Source organism: Eublepharis macularius, chromosome 2 (assembly GCF_028583425.1).
Source record: "Eublepharis macularius isolate TG4126 chromosome 2, MPM_Emac_v1.0, whole genome shotgun sequence".
Lineage (NCBI taxonomy): Eukaryota > Metazoa > Chordata > Lepidosauria > Squamata > Eublepharidae > Eublepharis > Eublepharis macularius.
Window position 1 is genome coordinate 177,060,476 of NC_072791.1, and position 18,428 is coordinate 177,078,903.

At 42.1% G+C, this 18,428-nt stretch overlaps 1 protein-coding gene across 1 annotated transcript in view; it reads right to left on the reverse strand.

The window, feature by feature from the left end:
* Positions 1-18,428, reverse strand: part of LOC129323574 (von Willebrand factor D and EGF domain-containing protein-like) — a 242,324-nt gene that overhangs the window by 110,878 nt on the left and 113,018 nt on the right. The window contains exon 14 of the mRNA XM_054970105.1: positions 7,308-7,385. Within this exon, the coding sequence (XP_054826080.1) occupies positions 7,308-7,385 (78 nt within the window). The remainder of the gene's footprint in view (positions 1-7,307; positions 7,386-18,428) is intronic.

The window sequence follows — 18,428 nt, forward strand, 5'->3', positions numbered from 1 at the left end:
TTAACTTTATATTCTCCTGTATGTGAAGTTTTGACTTGACTGCTACTGTTACCTGCAGCCCTTTGTTTTCTGTCATTGGCATTAGTAGATGCATTAGCTGCATATAGTTCAAAAATTACTTAGGTTATTGTATCTTATGCTGCTAACACTATATTCCTAGAGCTTTTATTTGAAAATAAGTCCTCATGAGTTTAGTGGGACTGACTCTCAAATTTGTATGCATAGAATTGCTGAATTAAAGATGCATCTTCTTCCTGATTCAGTTGTTTTGACACCGATTACCCATGGGCTTGATGGGTTGGAGTTTTTCCCATTAGTTTACCCTTCTGGTCCTTCTTTGCTCTTCCTCTGAAGGTGAGAGCCTACAATCCACATTATGTCATCAATTGTTAGGCACTAGAAGACATGGCTTTCCTTGCAGCCATCTATCTCTAATACATTGTACCTTTGTGTTGAATTTTAATGGTTGTGAGTAGAGGTGGGCACGATCCCAAAAAAAAATACTGATCAAGCTGATCGTGGATCGGCGCTGGCAATGATCCCGAATTAACGATCCACACCGATCATATCCCGTTTCCGATCCGTGGATCGTGGAGGCAAAAGCAGAGGGGCGCCCCGCTGTTCCCAGCGATACAGGAATGGTGGCTGATGCCAGCGGCGTCTGTGTTTGGCCGTCAGAGCTGCCTATCAGAGTTTGCAGGGATGAGATTGGAGTGCCCATGGCTACAGAACACCCCCTTCCCCCTCCCTCCCTTGGGTGTCTTCTCCCAGCTGGTGACTGCTTTGCTGCTCCGTGGTTGGAAGGAAGCCCTGCTGCTGATCAAGGCAAGCTGGGCTTCCATTCAGGTTTCCAGGGCTACAGAAGGGCAAACACAGCTCAGGCATTCCCCTGGCTCTGTTACCAGGGGAATAGATTGCTGGTGCCTGAGTGTCTGGCTTCCAGATCCGAGCACGATCGCCCCGATCAAGCCCCGATCCAGCCCCCCTCCCGACCGCTGGATCGTTGGCCGTGCCCGAGCATGATCTGCCGGGTCCCGATCGCGCGATCGCCATTATTGAGGGTTTTTTTCGATCGTAATGCGGATCGTGCCCATCTCTAGTTGTGAGTCACTTTGGGAGCCAATTGTGGTTGAAAAGTAGAGTATAAATGTGATAAGTCAATAAATATTTGTGGTTTAGCCTTGGCTCTCCTCCTAAGAGATGAGTTTCTTACAAGGAACTGCTCATCCAAGAGGCTCGTAGTTAACTGAAAGTTTTGCATGTTCATCATGGCACAAATTAATTTTAAAGTATAATCTTTGGAAAACAGTTACTATGTTGACAATTATTCAGGTCCATTTTGCTGAAGCTTGTAGCTTTCAGTTATATCAAGTGTTTTCAATTATGTCATCCTTGGTATTTAATTAATATGACAAAAAGGTATTAAACCTGGTCCATACTATACATGGAAGCAGGAGTGAGTGCTGCCTTTGTGCATAATTATGTGAGAGGGAATTAGCAATACAAAGAAGAGACACTAACTTGAATAATTAAATAAAACCTTCCCCAGAATCTTAAATAAATGATGAACTATTTGATGAAGTTGTTTTGGACACACATTGGCATGAACAGAGCTTACCCTGTTTGTCCTTCAAGAGGCTATGGAGAATTCTGCGGGTTTTGTTTTTAAAGCTAGAAAACAAGATTGGTTGATTGATGGTTGATAGTTTGAACTTTGCTTTAGGTCATGGTCATACATTCTGTTTCCTCCCCATCCACAACACCAGAGGGTCATCTTTTCCTTTACCATCACAGCAGATGTTCTCTTTTTATAACCCACATTCAAAGATTAATAAAAAAATTGAGAACTCCCGTAGGTGAAGCCCTGTACTGACTGTAGAACACACCACAGAGAAGATGTTTGAACATTTTAATTACCATTTGCCCTCTGCTTTTGACTTATGTATCTGCTTCTTCACTTAAGGATTGGTGACCTTGGTGTAATAATGTTTTGGAAGCAGAAGAAGTAGATGGGAAAAGGAGATGAACAAAAGAGCCCAAGTCATGTTTTCCTCAGCATTGAAAAATAACTGGCCAATTCATATTGTCAAGTAGAATTTGGAGAGTCTGTATGCTTCAGCAACATAATTTCATGATCTTTAAAAAAAATCAAATTCATAACTGGCATATGCTTACTTACTTTATTTATACCCCACATTCTCTCTCAGTGGGGATTCAAAGTGGTTTACATCATTCTCTTCTTCATTTTATCTTCACAACAACCCTATGAGGTAGTTTAGGCTGAGAGAGTGTGACTGGTCACTCAGCAAGCTTCGATGATAGAGTAGGATTTCAAGCCTGAGTCTTCCAGATCCCAGTTTGACACTCTAACCACTACACCACACTGGGTCTCAAAATGTGATGTTAATAATGGGCTGAAGAATAAGAATATGCAAACACCAAAGATCTCCTATAGTTGACTTACTGGACTGAGGCAAGGTTCCCTGGATAATTTTAAAAAATCACCTCAATATTTGTTTCAGTGCTGATAACACAATCTTTTAGGGTTTATCTGTTTTGGAGGAAAGCGCTCTCAAGTCCCCGGGGTGTAGTTTTCATGGCATGAGACTAACAGAGGTGGTTTGCCATTGCCTGCCTCTGCAACCTTGGTAATTGCTGGAAGTCTCCAATTATTAACCAAGGCTGACCCTGCTTAGCTTCTGAGATCTGACAAGATCAGGCTCACCTGGTCTATCCAGGGCAGGGCTTATCTATATATCCAATCAAAGAATAGTGTCCTCTAAAATTTGGTGAAAGCATTACTAATATTCTAAGTCTGCTCTATAGTTCGTAACTTGTGAATTTCTTCATGGAATAGAAGAGTCAAAACGTTTCATTTGCATGAAACATTTGCCATACTGCAGAGTTGAATTCTCCAGAAGGGAAAAATATCAGATTAGATACTGCTTGAACTCAAAGACTTACAGAAATCTTCAGCAGGGCCTGCCAGTGCTTGCAGGTCTCCATTGCGCTGGGCCTTACTTGACTAGAGAGAGGCCTGTAGAATTTGGTGTTGTTTAATGACATCATCCACAAGCACTAGTACCTAAAGATCTCCACGCAGGGAAATGCATAGCTTGTTCATAATCGTGCTACTTTACTTGTGCAGGACAACTCTGAAATCCTAAGATATGAGCAGGAGCGTTCCAACAGATTGCAGCAAGTCCCCCAGTCCCAGCTCTGGGCCCACTGAGAGCACAAACAGATATAAAAAAATGGATATCTGCTCATCTTTAAGGAAGAATAACAGCTGAGGATGGCAATAATATGGATTGTGGCTTCACAGGGTGCAGAGATGGGGTTAATTTTTCAACCTGCATGTTTTCATTAATTGAAACCACCATAGCCCCATAGTCATTAGCAGTTGGAGGTGGGGGGAGACTAGGTTTAAAGGGCCCGTTTTCTTTCCTTGGAAGTTCTTCTAAGTTCACAGTGAAACCAATTAGCAAACCCATGCACAAGTTGGAGATTAAACACCTTCCCCCTTCCCTGCCAAGCCTCAATCCAAATCAGGACCATGTTTTGACCCAAAGTTTCCAGCATTTCCACAGAAACCTGATGCCCCAAATACAGTGCATGGTTGCATAAGCAGAAATGCTCCTGTGGGTTTCAAGACATCAGTAGCATACAGCAGTATCGGATCATCACTCTCCGGCAGGCATGTGTCTGGACATAATTGTAGAAAAAATTGATCAAATCCTATCATTGGCCAATATATGGCATTGTTAATCCATGTCTCTCCACCCTCCTGATATAAATACATTGAAAACACTGTAGACATGGAGGTGTTTCTCATTGCAGGAAATTTTCTAGCACCAGTCTGGATAAGATTGATTCAAATTTCAAATATTATACTGAAATATATGGTAACAAAATTCTAATTTATAAAACATTTCCATGTCTAGTACAACTGCAAATCTTTACAAGCCCAAATGGTGAAGAGTTACCTGATCTAGGGTCTCTTTTACAGATACGTCCATTTCCAGAGAATCCAGTTGGACATTTGCCACAAAGATAGCCAAAATTTGGAGATTTACGATCAACACATATAACTCCAGGAAAGCAAGGTCTGTTGGCGCAATTCGTAATAGATGGCAGAAGTGCTACGTGACCTAAAATAGTATCCAAGAGCCATTTCTGAATATTAAACTATTAACTGCAAAGTTAATTAAAAAGTTAAGCAAGGAGCACATATGAGCTTGAGCCAAAGCTTTACATTACTTGTTTAAAATATGATTAATGCTGAATGTCCCAAAATCTTGTGCCAAGTGTAAGAATGCCCAGAAGGCAAAACATATCAAACCAGCTGTTTCTTATTAAAGCAAGATTTATTAGTCTTCTAATTACATGTTTTAAAGTTTATTATTCAAAAGTGTTCAGCATATATCAAGAGTGAAATAGAAATTTCACTCCTGATAGAATAACTTTTCAGAGCTGGGGAAAGATTATGTAATGAGGAGCTGCACTGGTCAGAGGAACTATACATTTCAATGAAGACTTATGGATGCTACCCCAGGAATGAGTTACTTTCAGGAAGGTGAGAGGGCAGAGGGAACACATAACCATGTCTCTTTGCCAATTTTCTCCTCCAAACTCCACCAACGTACAATCAATGACCTAAACCTGTATACGCCTTGTAAATGCAAATCTGGAGCTACATGAGGGTGAAAGCAGCTTGGTGAAGACAGAATTTTAGGGGGGAAATTTATTTATTTATTTATTTATAGTCCACCTTTCTCACTGAGATTCATGGCGGATTACAGCAGTTCAAGTGAAAATACAATATAATTGACAGCAAGGGCATTCACTGAGCAAAGTATAACAATGAACAACAGTTAGGACATTTCAGGGAAACAGATGCAATAGGGAATGGTAGCAGAAATGTTTTAAAACAAACATAAAGCTGAGCAGAGAGATGAAATATATCTGAAACAAAGCATAACTAATTTCCATGGCATCTTCAGAGCTCAGATCATTTCTAGATGGATTGTGTCTGCCATTCAGTTGGCATACTAACACGCTGCTGTCCAGAGCCCTCCTCATCTGAGGGCCCATTCTACCAGGCCCTATCAGGCATCGTCTTTGGCTTGGATGAGAGAGGTGCCGTTATCTGACATTTGCAAGGCAGCTACTTGGTCGTCATCAAACACCTTTATTAAGCACTATGCTGTAAATATTAATTCTACAAGAGATGTGGCAGTGACCAGGGCAGTGTTGGAATCCCTGTTTGCATAAAAAAGGGAAGGGGGTTATTATAACCTATGCACTTTATAGAATAATATGCAGTAGATCATATTGGCACAATTTCCAGGTGCCTGTTCAGTTCTATGTTTCTTAATGAAGAGTTTACTTGCTAGTGTTACTTTTTTCATCCTGTGAGATGGGTGAGGCTGAGAGAGCTCTGAGAGAGCTGTGACTGATCCGAGGTCTCTCAGCTGGCTTTAAGCAGAGGAGTGGGGAGTGAAATCCATTTCTTCAGATAAGAGTCCTGCCACTCTTAATCACACTACTCCAAAAGAGAAGACCGCAGTTCCATGCCACGGGCAGAGAAACCATAAGAGAAGCTCCAGTCATGAAAATGCCCTTAAGTTTTCTTAAATGGAGAAGGTGATTTTTGTTGATTCCTTTTGTCCTTTGATTCCAGGGAGTCAGTGAACTCTCAGGGACATCATACTGGGGTCCTGCCAAAGGAGAGTGGAATTTGGCAGAAAATGCTGCTCCTCTTAAGAAAACTTAATTGCCCTTAGGTTTTTTTTAATAAGGTTGGATACAGTCCATTGTTTAATTTTACTTTCAGATATCCCTTTCTGAACAAAAATGAAGAAAGCTGCCAATTTTGTTTAAATGTATTTCAAAAGGTACATGATGCTCATGGCTGAGAAGCACAAAAGGAAAGGCAAATGAGTCACTCTTCCTTTTTTAAAAAATATTATTTGCATTATTTAAAGTCCGCCTTTCTCACTGAGACTCAAGGCAGATTAAGTAAATACCTGATGTGCAATCAATTTAACTACTGTTTTGAAAGTAAAACTTCTTGGATTTATTAATTAATTTCAACTAACCTATTGATTCCAGATTCCAGAAACTAGAAGTAAGGGGAGGATGTTTGTGGAAAATGGGGAGCTGCTACCTTAATATTGTGGTATGTGAATGCAAGCTGGCTAGAGAAACAGCACCTAATGTACAGAGCAGCATGCCTTGATGGCAAAGTAAAAGCATGGAGAATAAATCTAGTAGGCTTGCCACCTTTGGCCGGGCCCACTCTTGTACCTTTAACAGTGGCAGGTGAAACAAGAAAAGCTTCACTTGTTTAAGCTGTGCTGACCAGGATGCTGTCAAAGGCACAGATTCATTTTGGCATTGTTACCGTTGGGATCCTTCCCTGCCTGTCATGCTGAGGTGAAAAATTTTAAGTTGTCGGTAAATAGCTGCATTGGAAAAATGTCCTGCATTATTCAGCTTCTGTAACTTGAGAGATGACACACCGCCTGCTGTTATCTTCTAAAGTTATGGTGCACAGTAAATATTAAACATCTAGTTTAAAGAAAATCTACTAATAGCCCAAGACTTTATGAAATGAGGGGAATCCGAAAAGGGAATCTGTCCTTGCATGTAGGGCAGAATAATGCTTCTCCTCAACTTACTACATTTTCCACATTTTTTTTTATTAGAAGACCACTGTCAGACTCTTTGTGCCAAGCAGGGAGGAACTTGTTCTGCCTCTCAGCAACAGCCTCATGTTCCCTTAAAGAACTCACTCTCATTCTTTAAGAATCACGGTCGCTATCAGCTTCATTATTGTGAATCATATTCAATATCCCCCACCAATGCTAACTCTCTGGTGGAAGTTTTCTTTAACAAATTTTCTTGGGTAATGTGCAGACTTTGTCCCCTCCCTGGAATGTGCAGAATTCTCCCCTCTCATAGCAGCCCTCCAACTATTCCCCCCCACTACTCCTGGGGGGAGGGGTACCACATCTCTCAAGAGTAGCATTCTGGGAGGGGCAGCCTTTGGGGCTGCAACTGGCGTAAGAGGCAATAAAGTTTTACACTGTGGGTGGAAAGCCTACCTTGTGTGTTTACATACTAACTGTTAAGGAAATGAATTTTGCAAAACAGGTGGCAGCTCTGTACAGGAGTTGAAAAACCTACAAATGAAACCGTGGTCATATGTTTAATCATGCTACACTTTCCATTTGCATCGGTAGCATTAACATACTTAATTGCAGAAATAGTCTTCATTTCTAGAGATTTGGCTTGCTACTTACCCTCAGTCTTTTTCAATTCACCTTTGGTATTATGATTATCAGTAATGAAAGCTTCCATCATGTCAGCACTGTCCTCAGCTGTAATAAAGGAGAACGGAGGTGAAAAAGGCACAGCATTAGAGTTTTCCTGTGATTGATGATGGAAATGAAGTCTAACATCAAATCAGATAACCCTCTAGGTTGTTTATCCTGGAAGACAACCAGAGAACAAAGGCAATCAAATGAGTCATCAAAACAAGACATCATTTAGCAAGACCAATCGCACCCAGCTGAGGGCGTGCAAACAGAAATAGGCTATCAAAATGACCTTTTACATGCAGCAAACTTTGTTGGAGAGACTGCAAGAATGACACATTACCTTGACCAATTAGTAAAAAAAATATTATGCTGGACCTGCTTGATCCGTATTTCACATTTATACAAGTGGACCATTGCCAAACTACACTGTGATGTCTCCAGGCAGCAGCTGGTTCAAGAGCAATACTTTGGACACTCTTGCTTAAAGTGTTCCAGGAAGTAAATCAAGCAAATGGTCCATTGGAGACTATTTAAAATATTAATTTACCCCAATAAGTTAGACACTGAATATTCCACTTGGAGTCATGTTTCAAAGCAATTAGCTGCAGGCTGGTTTCAACAGGGAAATGACATTTCTGTTAGTAGCACTCGATACGCAACTTAGTAAAATCTTCCATGCGATCTCATATGCTTATGGGAGATTGGGAGGATTCATAACCTGCGAGTTAAACTATGAAACTTCACCTAGACACAAGGATTTCTGGCAGTTTACTCCATGGCACTTTTTGCAGTCTTGCCTTGTTCCTGATCTTTTCATAAGTCAGCACTGGTGGTCCCTGGCCCTAAGGAAGCCCACCTCACTTCAACCAGGGTCATGGCCTTTTCAGTCCTGGCCCCAGCCTGGTGGAACGCTCTGTCAATGGAGACCCGGGCCCAGCGGGACATATTATCATTCCGCCGGGCCTATAAGACAGAGCTGTTCCGCCAGGCGTTCGGTGGTTGAAGGGGGTGGTGCCATGTCGGCCTCCCACCTTTGGGGTGGGGGAGGGTTCTCCCCACCATTGCACTTGGTTAATTTATTTCATTATTGTTTTGTATATATTGATTTTAGTATTGTTGTTTTCTTGTTTTTATCGATTTTAAACTGTTCACCGCCCAGAGCCCCTGGGATGGGCAGTATATAAATTGAAATATAAATATAAATAAATAAATAAGTGAAAGCTCATTTATTTTACCCATTTTTGTTTGATGCATCATGCACCCCCACTTCTATATCAGATTTCTCCCTGATGCTAAATGTCTGCACAGTTCCCCCCCTCCCCCTTTATTGAAAAAGAGTTAAGAAGTTTGATTGAAAGAGAGATTCTCTGAAAATGCTTACCTTATTGTCTGTCATTTGTTTTGCGCAACTGTTAAACTGCTAAAGCAACCAATTGCCAACATCTTGCCGGAGAATCTCTCCTCCTTTCAGTCCTCCCACAACTGTAGCACATACAAGTTCTGACTAAAACCATCTTGTTCTAGGAGATTAGGGCAGTATCTTCCTAGCCTCCAAAGCCAGAATATGTTGTGAAGTCTTGTGGGATCTCCTCACAGCACACTTGCTGAACATTGATAATCCATTTTGCATTCTTTGTTCTGGGTGAACCTAATTGCTTTGATTGTAAGCAGAATGCTTTATAATTATACTGTGTACAAGAGATGACTTGGGTTTCAAGTTATCCAGAAACCTTTAGATTACATGTGTATTGTAGGGTTGCCAATCTCAAGTTGGGGAATTCTTGGAGGGGTTGGGACGGGCTGGAGAGGGCAGGGTTTGGGGAAGTGCGGGACCTAGGCAGGGCATAATGCTATAAAATCCTCCTTCCAAAGTAGCCATTTCCCCCAAGGGAACTGATTTCTGTTGTCAGGAGATCTCTGTCATTTGGAGTTGTAATTCTGGGAGATCTTCAGTCTCCACCTGGAGTTTGGCAACTCTAGTGCATAGATAGAACGTAGGCACTGATTGGAGAGACGCTGCTCAGAATGTCCAAAACAAGGCAAGAGGACTGTTGCGTAGGATGGATGGACTGATTGCCCCCAAGGAGCTGGAGGAGGAGGGGGGAAGGGAGAGGAGAGAAACAGATCAATCATCACACAGGGGGCAGGTCTAGTGCAGGAGGAGGAAAGGCAAATGCACGCAAGTCAAAGCCGGCATGTTCTTGAATTGAGAAAAAAAAATGGTATAAAACGGCATCTATTATACCTGCACAGGGCCGATTGCAGCCCGTTTGAGGCCGAATTGGACCCATTAGAGGCCAAAACCAATCCACTGTGGAGTGCAGGAACACTCCAGGACCAGTCATGCCACCCAGCCTGTCCGAGGCCTGCAGTGGAGCCGCTGCCATGCCAGGCCTTCCTGCTGCCAGGATGGCCTACTTGGGGCCTGCTACAGGGCTGCTGCCACATCGGGTCTTCCAACCACCACAGCATCCTGCTCGGGGTCTGCTGTGGAGCCACCACCACACTGGATCTTCCCGCCACCACAGCAGCCTGCTCTAGGCCTGCTGCAGGACCGCTGCCATTCCCATGCCCTGCTCCTAATGCCCTGCATCCCTCTGGAGAAGTCAACCATGGTGCCAACCCCCTCCAAGGCTCCACAGGGCTGCACCAGCCCTTCTTGCTAGCTCCAGGTCTCATTGTGCAGGGCCCTGGAGTGCTCCCGCATGCCATAGTGGGCCATTTTCAGCCCCAAATGGGCCCGATCCCACCAGCTTCAGATTGTGGGAGCACTCCAGGGTTCATCACACAACCACAGCCTGCTCAGTGCCTGCTGCAAGACCTGCTGTGAGGCCACCACCAGTCCAGGCATTCTTACTGGGGTGGCTTGCTCAGGGCCTGCTGCAAGGTTGCTGCTGCGCCAGGCCTTACCACCACCACTGCAGCCTGCTTGGGGCCTTCTGCAGGGCTGCCATTGCTCTCAAAGCCTGCTCCCAAGGTCCCACGGCCCTCTGGGGAAGCCCACTGTGGTGCCACACACATCCCAATCCCACAAGGCCGAGCCAGCCCTTTCCGCCAGTTCCAGGGCTTGTCACGCCCGACTCTGGAGTGCTCCTGCACTCTAAAGTGGGCTGATTTCAGCCCCAAACCACCCTGGTTCAGCCGGCTGCAGAGTACGGAACCATTCCAGGGTCCATAGCACTGTCCCAGCAGTGTTCCTGTGCTCTGCAGCAGGCAAATTTTAGCCAGATGGACCCAATTCAGCCAGCTATGGAGTGCAGGAGCACTTCAGGGCCCATTGAGATGCCCCAGCCTGCTCCGGGCCTACTGTGGGGCTGCCGCTGTGCTGGGACTTCCCACCACTGTGGTGGTCTGCTTGCTGCCTGCTGTGGGGCTGCCACTGTGCCAGGCCTTCCTGGGCCTGCAGAGGCCCTGAGGAGCCCACTGAGGTGGCAGGAAGGCAAGCTGTGTTGCCGACGACTCACTTCTTATCCTCGTGGACTGCACCTGCGCGGGGACAAAAAGTGAGCCATTGACAACATGGTTTGCCTTTTATATCTTAGGATGAGACGATGGAAAGTAGGATGGTTTCTTGTACCTTATTCTTACGTCCATTGTAGGGTTGCTAACTCTGGGTAGGGAAATTCTTGAGATTTGGGAGTGGAACCCTGTGAGGAAGCTCAGCATAGATATGATGGCATTCAGTCCACCCGCAAAAGCTGTCATTTTCTCTAGGATAATATATCTCTGTGGACTCAAGATTAGTCATAATTCCAGAACAATCCCAGGCCCTACCTGCAGGTTGGCAACCCTACCCCACTGGAATAGTCCTTTTCTCTCTTGCATGTATACCAACATTGTGCTTAGCACTACTATCAGTAATATAGGGACCATCTTTTCCCATATTAGCCAACTAGGATGTTAAAATTATCTTCACCAATCTTTCTTCATCAAGTGGACGGCTACATGAGAGAGGGCCTTTTTATAGCAGTCTCAAGGTTAAGGTTAAGGCTGTAGTCTTTCTGAAGGTACTGCTGTTATTTGACCTATTTTGTGAGATGTTCATCATGAGTTTCCAAGGAGCTCTCTCTCTCTCTCTCTCTCTCATTATTTTACATGATATTTTACATTTTAAACCAAGCTATAGAACTATTTTGGATGTGAAAGCAGGATATAAATGCTTTAGACAGAGTGACTCTTAGTTCTCAAAATGACAGCATAATATTAGACTTTCTGGATCTTGGCTAGTACTGGAGATCTGGAATCTTTGTCCCTCAACCCTCAGATTGCAATACCTTTCCACCATATGAAGGTTTAATTTAGAGCCAAACTAGATGTGACAGGACTGACCCATGGACACCACTGCCATTTTAAACTGGTTTAAAAATATTGTGAGGGCCTGATCCTTATTTGGCCCAAGCATGTTATGCTGAGCTACTTTTGTATCCTACCCATACCTATTTAAGAGCTGAAATGCCAAAGGGTATGTGCAGCCATCTTGACGTTTGATTAAGAGAAGAGGGGACAGGGCAAGAATGCCTCATTTTGCCACACTGTGGGCCCAATCCCTAGCACAGCATGTAACTGAAATGAATGAGCTTTTTTGGTTAACAGGAATTTGGTCATGTAGCAGCAACAAAGGTGCAGGTATTGAAATGTCCTCTCTGACCCAATTTTTAAAGATAGAGAAGTCTACTCCTCCATATATGGCCGACCAGGATGCTCCTCCAAGTTTGGGTAGGTTCAGCTGCTGAATGCTAGGCAACCTAAGCAGAATTACACTCTTCTAAAACACTGACATCAACAGACTTAGGGTCAAGCTAAATATGCAGGTTTTTAAAGAGTTCCCTGCAGCTTTGGGGAATGGCTGTTTTTTTTTTAAAAAAAAAAGGAGAGCTCAGACATCCTCAGAATGCCTCCAGGGAGGGGAAGGGCTCCTCCCTACACAGTCAAGCTGTTTCTCCATGTCAAAATAACATGGGAGGGATTTCCTTACATCACAATAGCACAAGAGGGATTCCTCCCCCCACTTTTCCCCTCCACATGGAATATTCTGTGCATGTGAAGCAGTAAAAATAGTGTGTGGGGGGGGATTCCCCTCATGCTATTTTGACATGTGGAAACATCGTGAAAGGGGAGGGAGGAGCCCCCCCCCATAGAGGCATTCTGAGGCTGTTTGGGATCTCTTTTATTTTTTAACAGCTGTTCTCCAAAGCTACTATGTAGTGGCAGGGAGATCAGGTCTGCGGATCCAGACCCAACTCTTTAAAATCATGCTTGTCTAGCTTAACCCTTAGAGAAAGGTGCCACTCTGCTTAGGATGACACTGCATGTCATTCAACAAAGGATCTGTTCTGTGTGTCAGATGTCTTATGAAGACAATCAGAATGTCAGCTGAACCAAGACTTGCTAAGATCAGCAGAAAATTGTCTATGAAAACAAACACTCTTCACAACTCATGATTGTTTTCCTTACTCCAGTCAGTGCATTTGCCTATTTGAATTGAGTACGGGTGTTATATCACAAAAAGCTTTTAAAACCTTGATAGTGTGCAAATAAGCAACAGCATTTTGACTAAGGGCAGGATTTTGCCTAGGCTTTAATTGAATCTTCCTTTCTGCAGTCACACTTAATCAAATTAACACACATATACACACTCACAAAAGATACACTTCACAGCAACCACAAAATGGCCTAAAATCAATCAAGTAAAAGTCTGTAGAGAACAGTGTATCAGAGAAAATTGTAAATCTAACCAAAGAAAGATTTAATCAAGTTTACAAAGGACAGTAAATTGATTGTAGGATTCCTCATTTGTAAGCTATTCTTAAACACACAATCTGCTGCTTTCTTTTATAATCAACAAAAGTAAGAGTGAGGCTCTAGGGATGAGCAAATTCCCCTAGCTTCTTGCCATCATCATTAATCTCACTATCTGCATGCAAGCATTCTGTTGTTCTAGCCTTCTGTTTCTCTCTTGATAAAATATTTTTTTGATTCTCCCTTGCCCAAAATTTGTATGAGAATATGTATTTTACTGAATGTATGAGATGTGGGGTAAGAAGGAGAGGGCTTATTTGCGGTAATGTAGATGAGAAGCATGAGGCACTGACTTCTGAGATCAGATATTGATCTCTGGACTACACAAGCTGCAAATTTCTGTGTGTTTTGACATGACATCAAGAGATGTGTTCACAGACAGACAGACAGACAGACAGACATGTAAGTAGTCATCAAATTTGGTGGAGAAATTCAACAGTAGGGAATTTTGTAAAGATTGCAGTGAGTATGTTGCCAGTCCATTGCTAATTCATTTCATTTCTTCATTCTCAAAGTTAATAGACATATATATGGACAGAAAAATCAGGAAGGTAGTTGGTATGAACCTCAAGAGTGTTCATAAATTATACGATCCATCATAAAGTGTCTGATTCATTAAACAACACAAGCTCAATGAGCTTCTGAGCACCACAATCTCAAGTCAGTGTTAATCTACACACACAGAGATACATACAACCCACTCACAGTTTTCTGGTATTGAATTTTTATTATAAAGTGGTGCATAGCTAACGACACAAAGTATTTTACTTTCTCAGTGCTAGCAAATCTGCAAAAATAACAGCAAAAACAACAGTGAAAAGAGAGAGAGCGCTGTCAAAAATATAAGCAAATATATATAGAGAAGAAATGAAATGGAACATTCGTTCCTCTTTATCCTTCCTCTGCAGAACTGTGCCCTATCCTATCAAGAATACTCACGCCTGCATGTTCTGCCATCACCCTCCATCCCACGGGGGCAGCTGCCACATGCATAGGATCCCACGGTGTTTGTGCAAAGGACTCCAGGAAAACAAAGATTCTCATCACATTCATTTGTGTCTTCCTGACAATTAAGCCCTGTGGCAAAAAACAAAGCAGAGGTTCATAAAGTGAAAAGACTTCTTAATCCGTAGCTTACATTCATACCAACTATGTGTGCCTCTCAACTGCAAACTCATTCCAGGGCATATTATTCATTTTTAATGCAAACTCCCCACTGGGTTATTTAAGCCTACTGCCACCTTGCTGTTTATTACTATCAGCTTATTCCTGTCCCAGATATGGAACCTTGAGGTTTAAGATGGAACACTTTAACTACACAAAGGAAATGGGTTTCCCTTTTCTTCTCATACAGACATTTTTGCAGTGTTAATCTTCCCCTGCCAGTGGAAATCTTATTATGTATTTTTAAACCCAGGGTATTTTGGACTATGGCAATAAGGTCACTGGCTAGCCATAAAAGATGGCCTTGCCTTCTCTTCCTCCTGATGTTTGATAGCCAGAAATGAAGTTTTTCTTGGCAGGGAGCTAAAGATGATTACCTGATAACTGCTAGCTTCTGATAGATATAGAGGCTGGTTGAAAAGTTGGCAAGCATATTTGGGAAGTTGGCTCAGATTTTGAATTTCTCCAAACTATCTGGTGCTTATTTATGGCTCAGGTAACATTAGCTGTACAGAAGATGAGGTTTGTTTTTCTCTTCTATCTTTGTACAAATTAAAATAAATGTTGCCATTTAATATGAAAGGGGAAGGCATTTCCAGGTAACCAAGTTATGTTTGGTTTTTGATCAGAAACTTTTTTAAAGGATCAGACTAGATAAGTGTGACAGAAAGGTGGTTGTCCTGCCCTTGAAAGATAAAACAACCAACTGGCATTTTGCCCCTGAGCCTATGGGAGTGCTGCCAACCCAATCACCTTTCAGAGGGAGGAGGGAACAGTTTGAATCTGCCTCAGCAAGACAGCAGACAGTAGCTCTGCCTAGTGGTGGGGCAGGGTGGTTTAACTCTAGCTCTGGAGAGGACAGGGCACCTGTTCATACGGTCTGACTCTAGTGATGAGCAGACCTGGTATTGTTTAGTATGACTCTTAGGAAAGGGCAGGATGATGAGAGTGGAATCCTCTGTGTGAGAGGATCCACTCTGGTGATTTGACAGGAAAATCCTGTTTGTAATAGCAAGCACTAAAAGGAGTTTAAATCACAACCTGAAGCCACCAGTTTAAGTTTAAGTGCCTTGACAGGCTTTTTCTGTGACTGTTGGGAGATCTGTGCTGCTGAACTGTTTTTTAAAAAACAAACTATATAAATAAATTGTCATTATTTTTATACAGCCCTTGCCTCAGTGATCTTTGTGTTCTTCTTGTTCACCACAAAACTTAATTCATGGCAGTGACCCTCACTACTTAGGGTTGCCAACCTACAGACGGAGCCTGAAGATGTTCAGGCATTACAACTGTTCTCCTGACCATAGATAGCAGTTCCCCTGGAGAAAATGGCTGCTTTGGAGAGCAGACTTTGTGGCATTAAACCCTGCTAAGGTTTAATGCCTCCCCTCCCCACCCCACCCGCCCTTCCTGGACTCCACCCCCATATCTTCAGCAATTTCTCCACATGGAGTTGGCAACCCTTCTGCTACCCCAACTATACCATTATAAAAGAGCCTGATTCCTCAATATCCTTAAGAGGCTGTGTGGGTTCCCTCAGTTGATTATAGGAGCCTATCAAAATAAGTCACTAGTAGTTCCACAAACAGATCTCTGCTACATTTACTTACTTACTTACTTACTTTATACATTGCTTTCTGTAATGATTTTAAGTAAATGTGTATGTGTCTTTAAATGCTTGGTGCGGTACAGATGAAGAGTGGGGGTGAAAGAGAGGGATGAGTGAGTGATATGATTAGTTGATGACTGAGAGTATATGCAGAGTGAATGCAGTTTTAGACTGAGAGTGGAGAGAAAAAGATTCAGTCAGGGCAAGGCAAGCTGTGTACAGCCTGAATATTTTTAAGCAGTTCTGAGAGAAACATTTAGTCAGGAAAAGCAGGTGTAACCCCTATGAGGTTAATTGGTTTAGCCCAGTGGGGTGGAGTCAGAAGCTAGAGGCAGGCTGCTGAGGAGGAGGCTGTTTGCTGGGGAGCTTATTAAATTATAAGGTCTTATCACCTTGAATAAGATAATCAAATGTTGTATGTAAAATATGATTTAAAGTGCTGTTTGTGTATTGTGTTTAGTTGGTGTTACTGGAATTGTATTTTTTTTTGCAGGGCTATTATTCCCAATAAGAAGACCGAAGCCTGGGGTACAGTTGCTTCAAATGGATGCTTCAAATTCACTTCTTGAATGTTGAACTGTTTGCTTTTTCAAGGACATTGTTGATTTGGAGGTTTTTTTAATGGTTGCACTTGAGTCAATTTTTTTTTAAGTTGTATTTTATTAATTTAAGTAAAGTAATTGAGTTTAAGTAAAGTAACTTTAAGAATTGAGAACTACTCTTTTGAAACCATCAAGTTTTAAAAATAATATGAAACAGATACTTCTTATAAAAATAAAAGTTTACTTTTTTTGTAAAAAGTTTGTTTTTTTTTATATCCCAGAATATCTGTCATTCCTATTCTCAGGGCCACAAAGTACCACAAAAAGCCTGACTCTTGGGCACGTTACTAAAGGAAAATTTAAATAAAACATCTTGGAATATAATATTCCTGGTGGCATCAATCTATCCAGAGGGTGTAAGAGAAAGATTAAAGGCAAAATCTACCCAAGAGAAAGAAAGGGGTCGTAACACCTTCCTCTCCAATCTGGAACAAAAGTAGCTTACATAATTCTACACTCCTCCATTTTATCTTCATAACAACCTGTGAAGTAGTTTTCGCTGGGAATATGTGATTGGCCCAAAGATACACAGCAAGCTTCCAAAGGAGAGCAGGGATTCAAACCTGGTTCATGGTCCAACACTCAAATCACTATACCACACAGGCTGTCTGCACCACATTGGCTCAACTTTTTGGTGCTAACATGGCAGCAGTGGTCCATCAAGCTGAACTGAGACCACAGTATGGGGATAACAATTTCGTTCCTTCCTGCTTCATTTTCCTGACATTGAACAGGTCCCAAGAGTTAATATTTGCTGTACTAGGAAAACAACCAGAAAAGGGCTGATACGGGTATGACAAGAAAAAACAGACCAACGTCCCCGTATATTGAACCCCGTATATATTGGTTCAATATACAGGGACGTTGGTCTGTTTTTTCTTGTACTAGGAAAACATACAGGTGTTATATTTTGTCTGTATGTTTCCTCCAGTGGAGCTCACAGCAGCTCCAGAGGCCTGGAAAATGGAATGGGAAGAAATTATTTATTCATATTCTGCACTAGTAAAAACATCCTGGAAATTCTTCATGGATCTTCCAATATCTTGTTTAGTTCAACCCTCAAATTGTTTATAACCCACATTTTTTTTGTTCAAGTTCCCATTTTGTTCCCGCTAAGGCTGCCTATAAGTTTTGTCAAATCAGTGCCTTATTTGTGAAAGCTTTTGCAATATTTTTCTTATAATTGCAATCAACCTGACAGCATAATTAACCTTATGTTTAGTATAAAGGCATGGAGACTCAGAATGTGTGAAGAATGGAAACTACCAAGGTAGCAGTGTTTTTTGAACATTAAGATCAGTGGCTGGATTATGAAGCCATGATATAAAAAGGGATTTGCTACATAGAGTCTAATACAGGTCAGGGGGAACTATTTTAACAATGGCTACTTTAATTAAGCAGAGACACAAATGAATAGTGGCTAATAAATTAAAGTGATTAACAGGTTTTTATTATGCTTGTTTTTAGTGATAACCATTATAGGTAAAGGAATTTGATTTTTCATTGACAAGAAGACAGCTACGGTTCTTGACAACATATGATTAAACACTAAGGAGTTTTCCACACAAGGACAGGCTACTGTAGTTTCCTCATTGCTGCTGCAGCTGATAATACAACATAGTGGCAAAAAGGTTTCCACATGAAAGGTTTCCCCACAGTTTCTATGCCCCAGTCCCCTTACAGCAGTCATTCCCATTTTCTTGCGCCACTAGGATAATTTCCATTTTTAAAAAATGTTATATTATTCTAACAATTCAACAACCATGTTTCAGGATCTCTGAATTCCTAGCTTTCATTTTTAAAAAGGGAGTCTCTGTTCACTTTACTTGTGGATATATGCCTTTCCTCCATATCTCCATAATGGAAGCAGCTAGATACCTTTTTTTAAAAAAAAATGAAAGCTGAGAATTCAGAGAACCCGATACACAG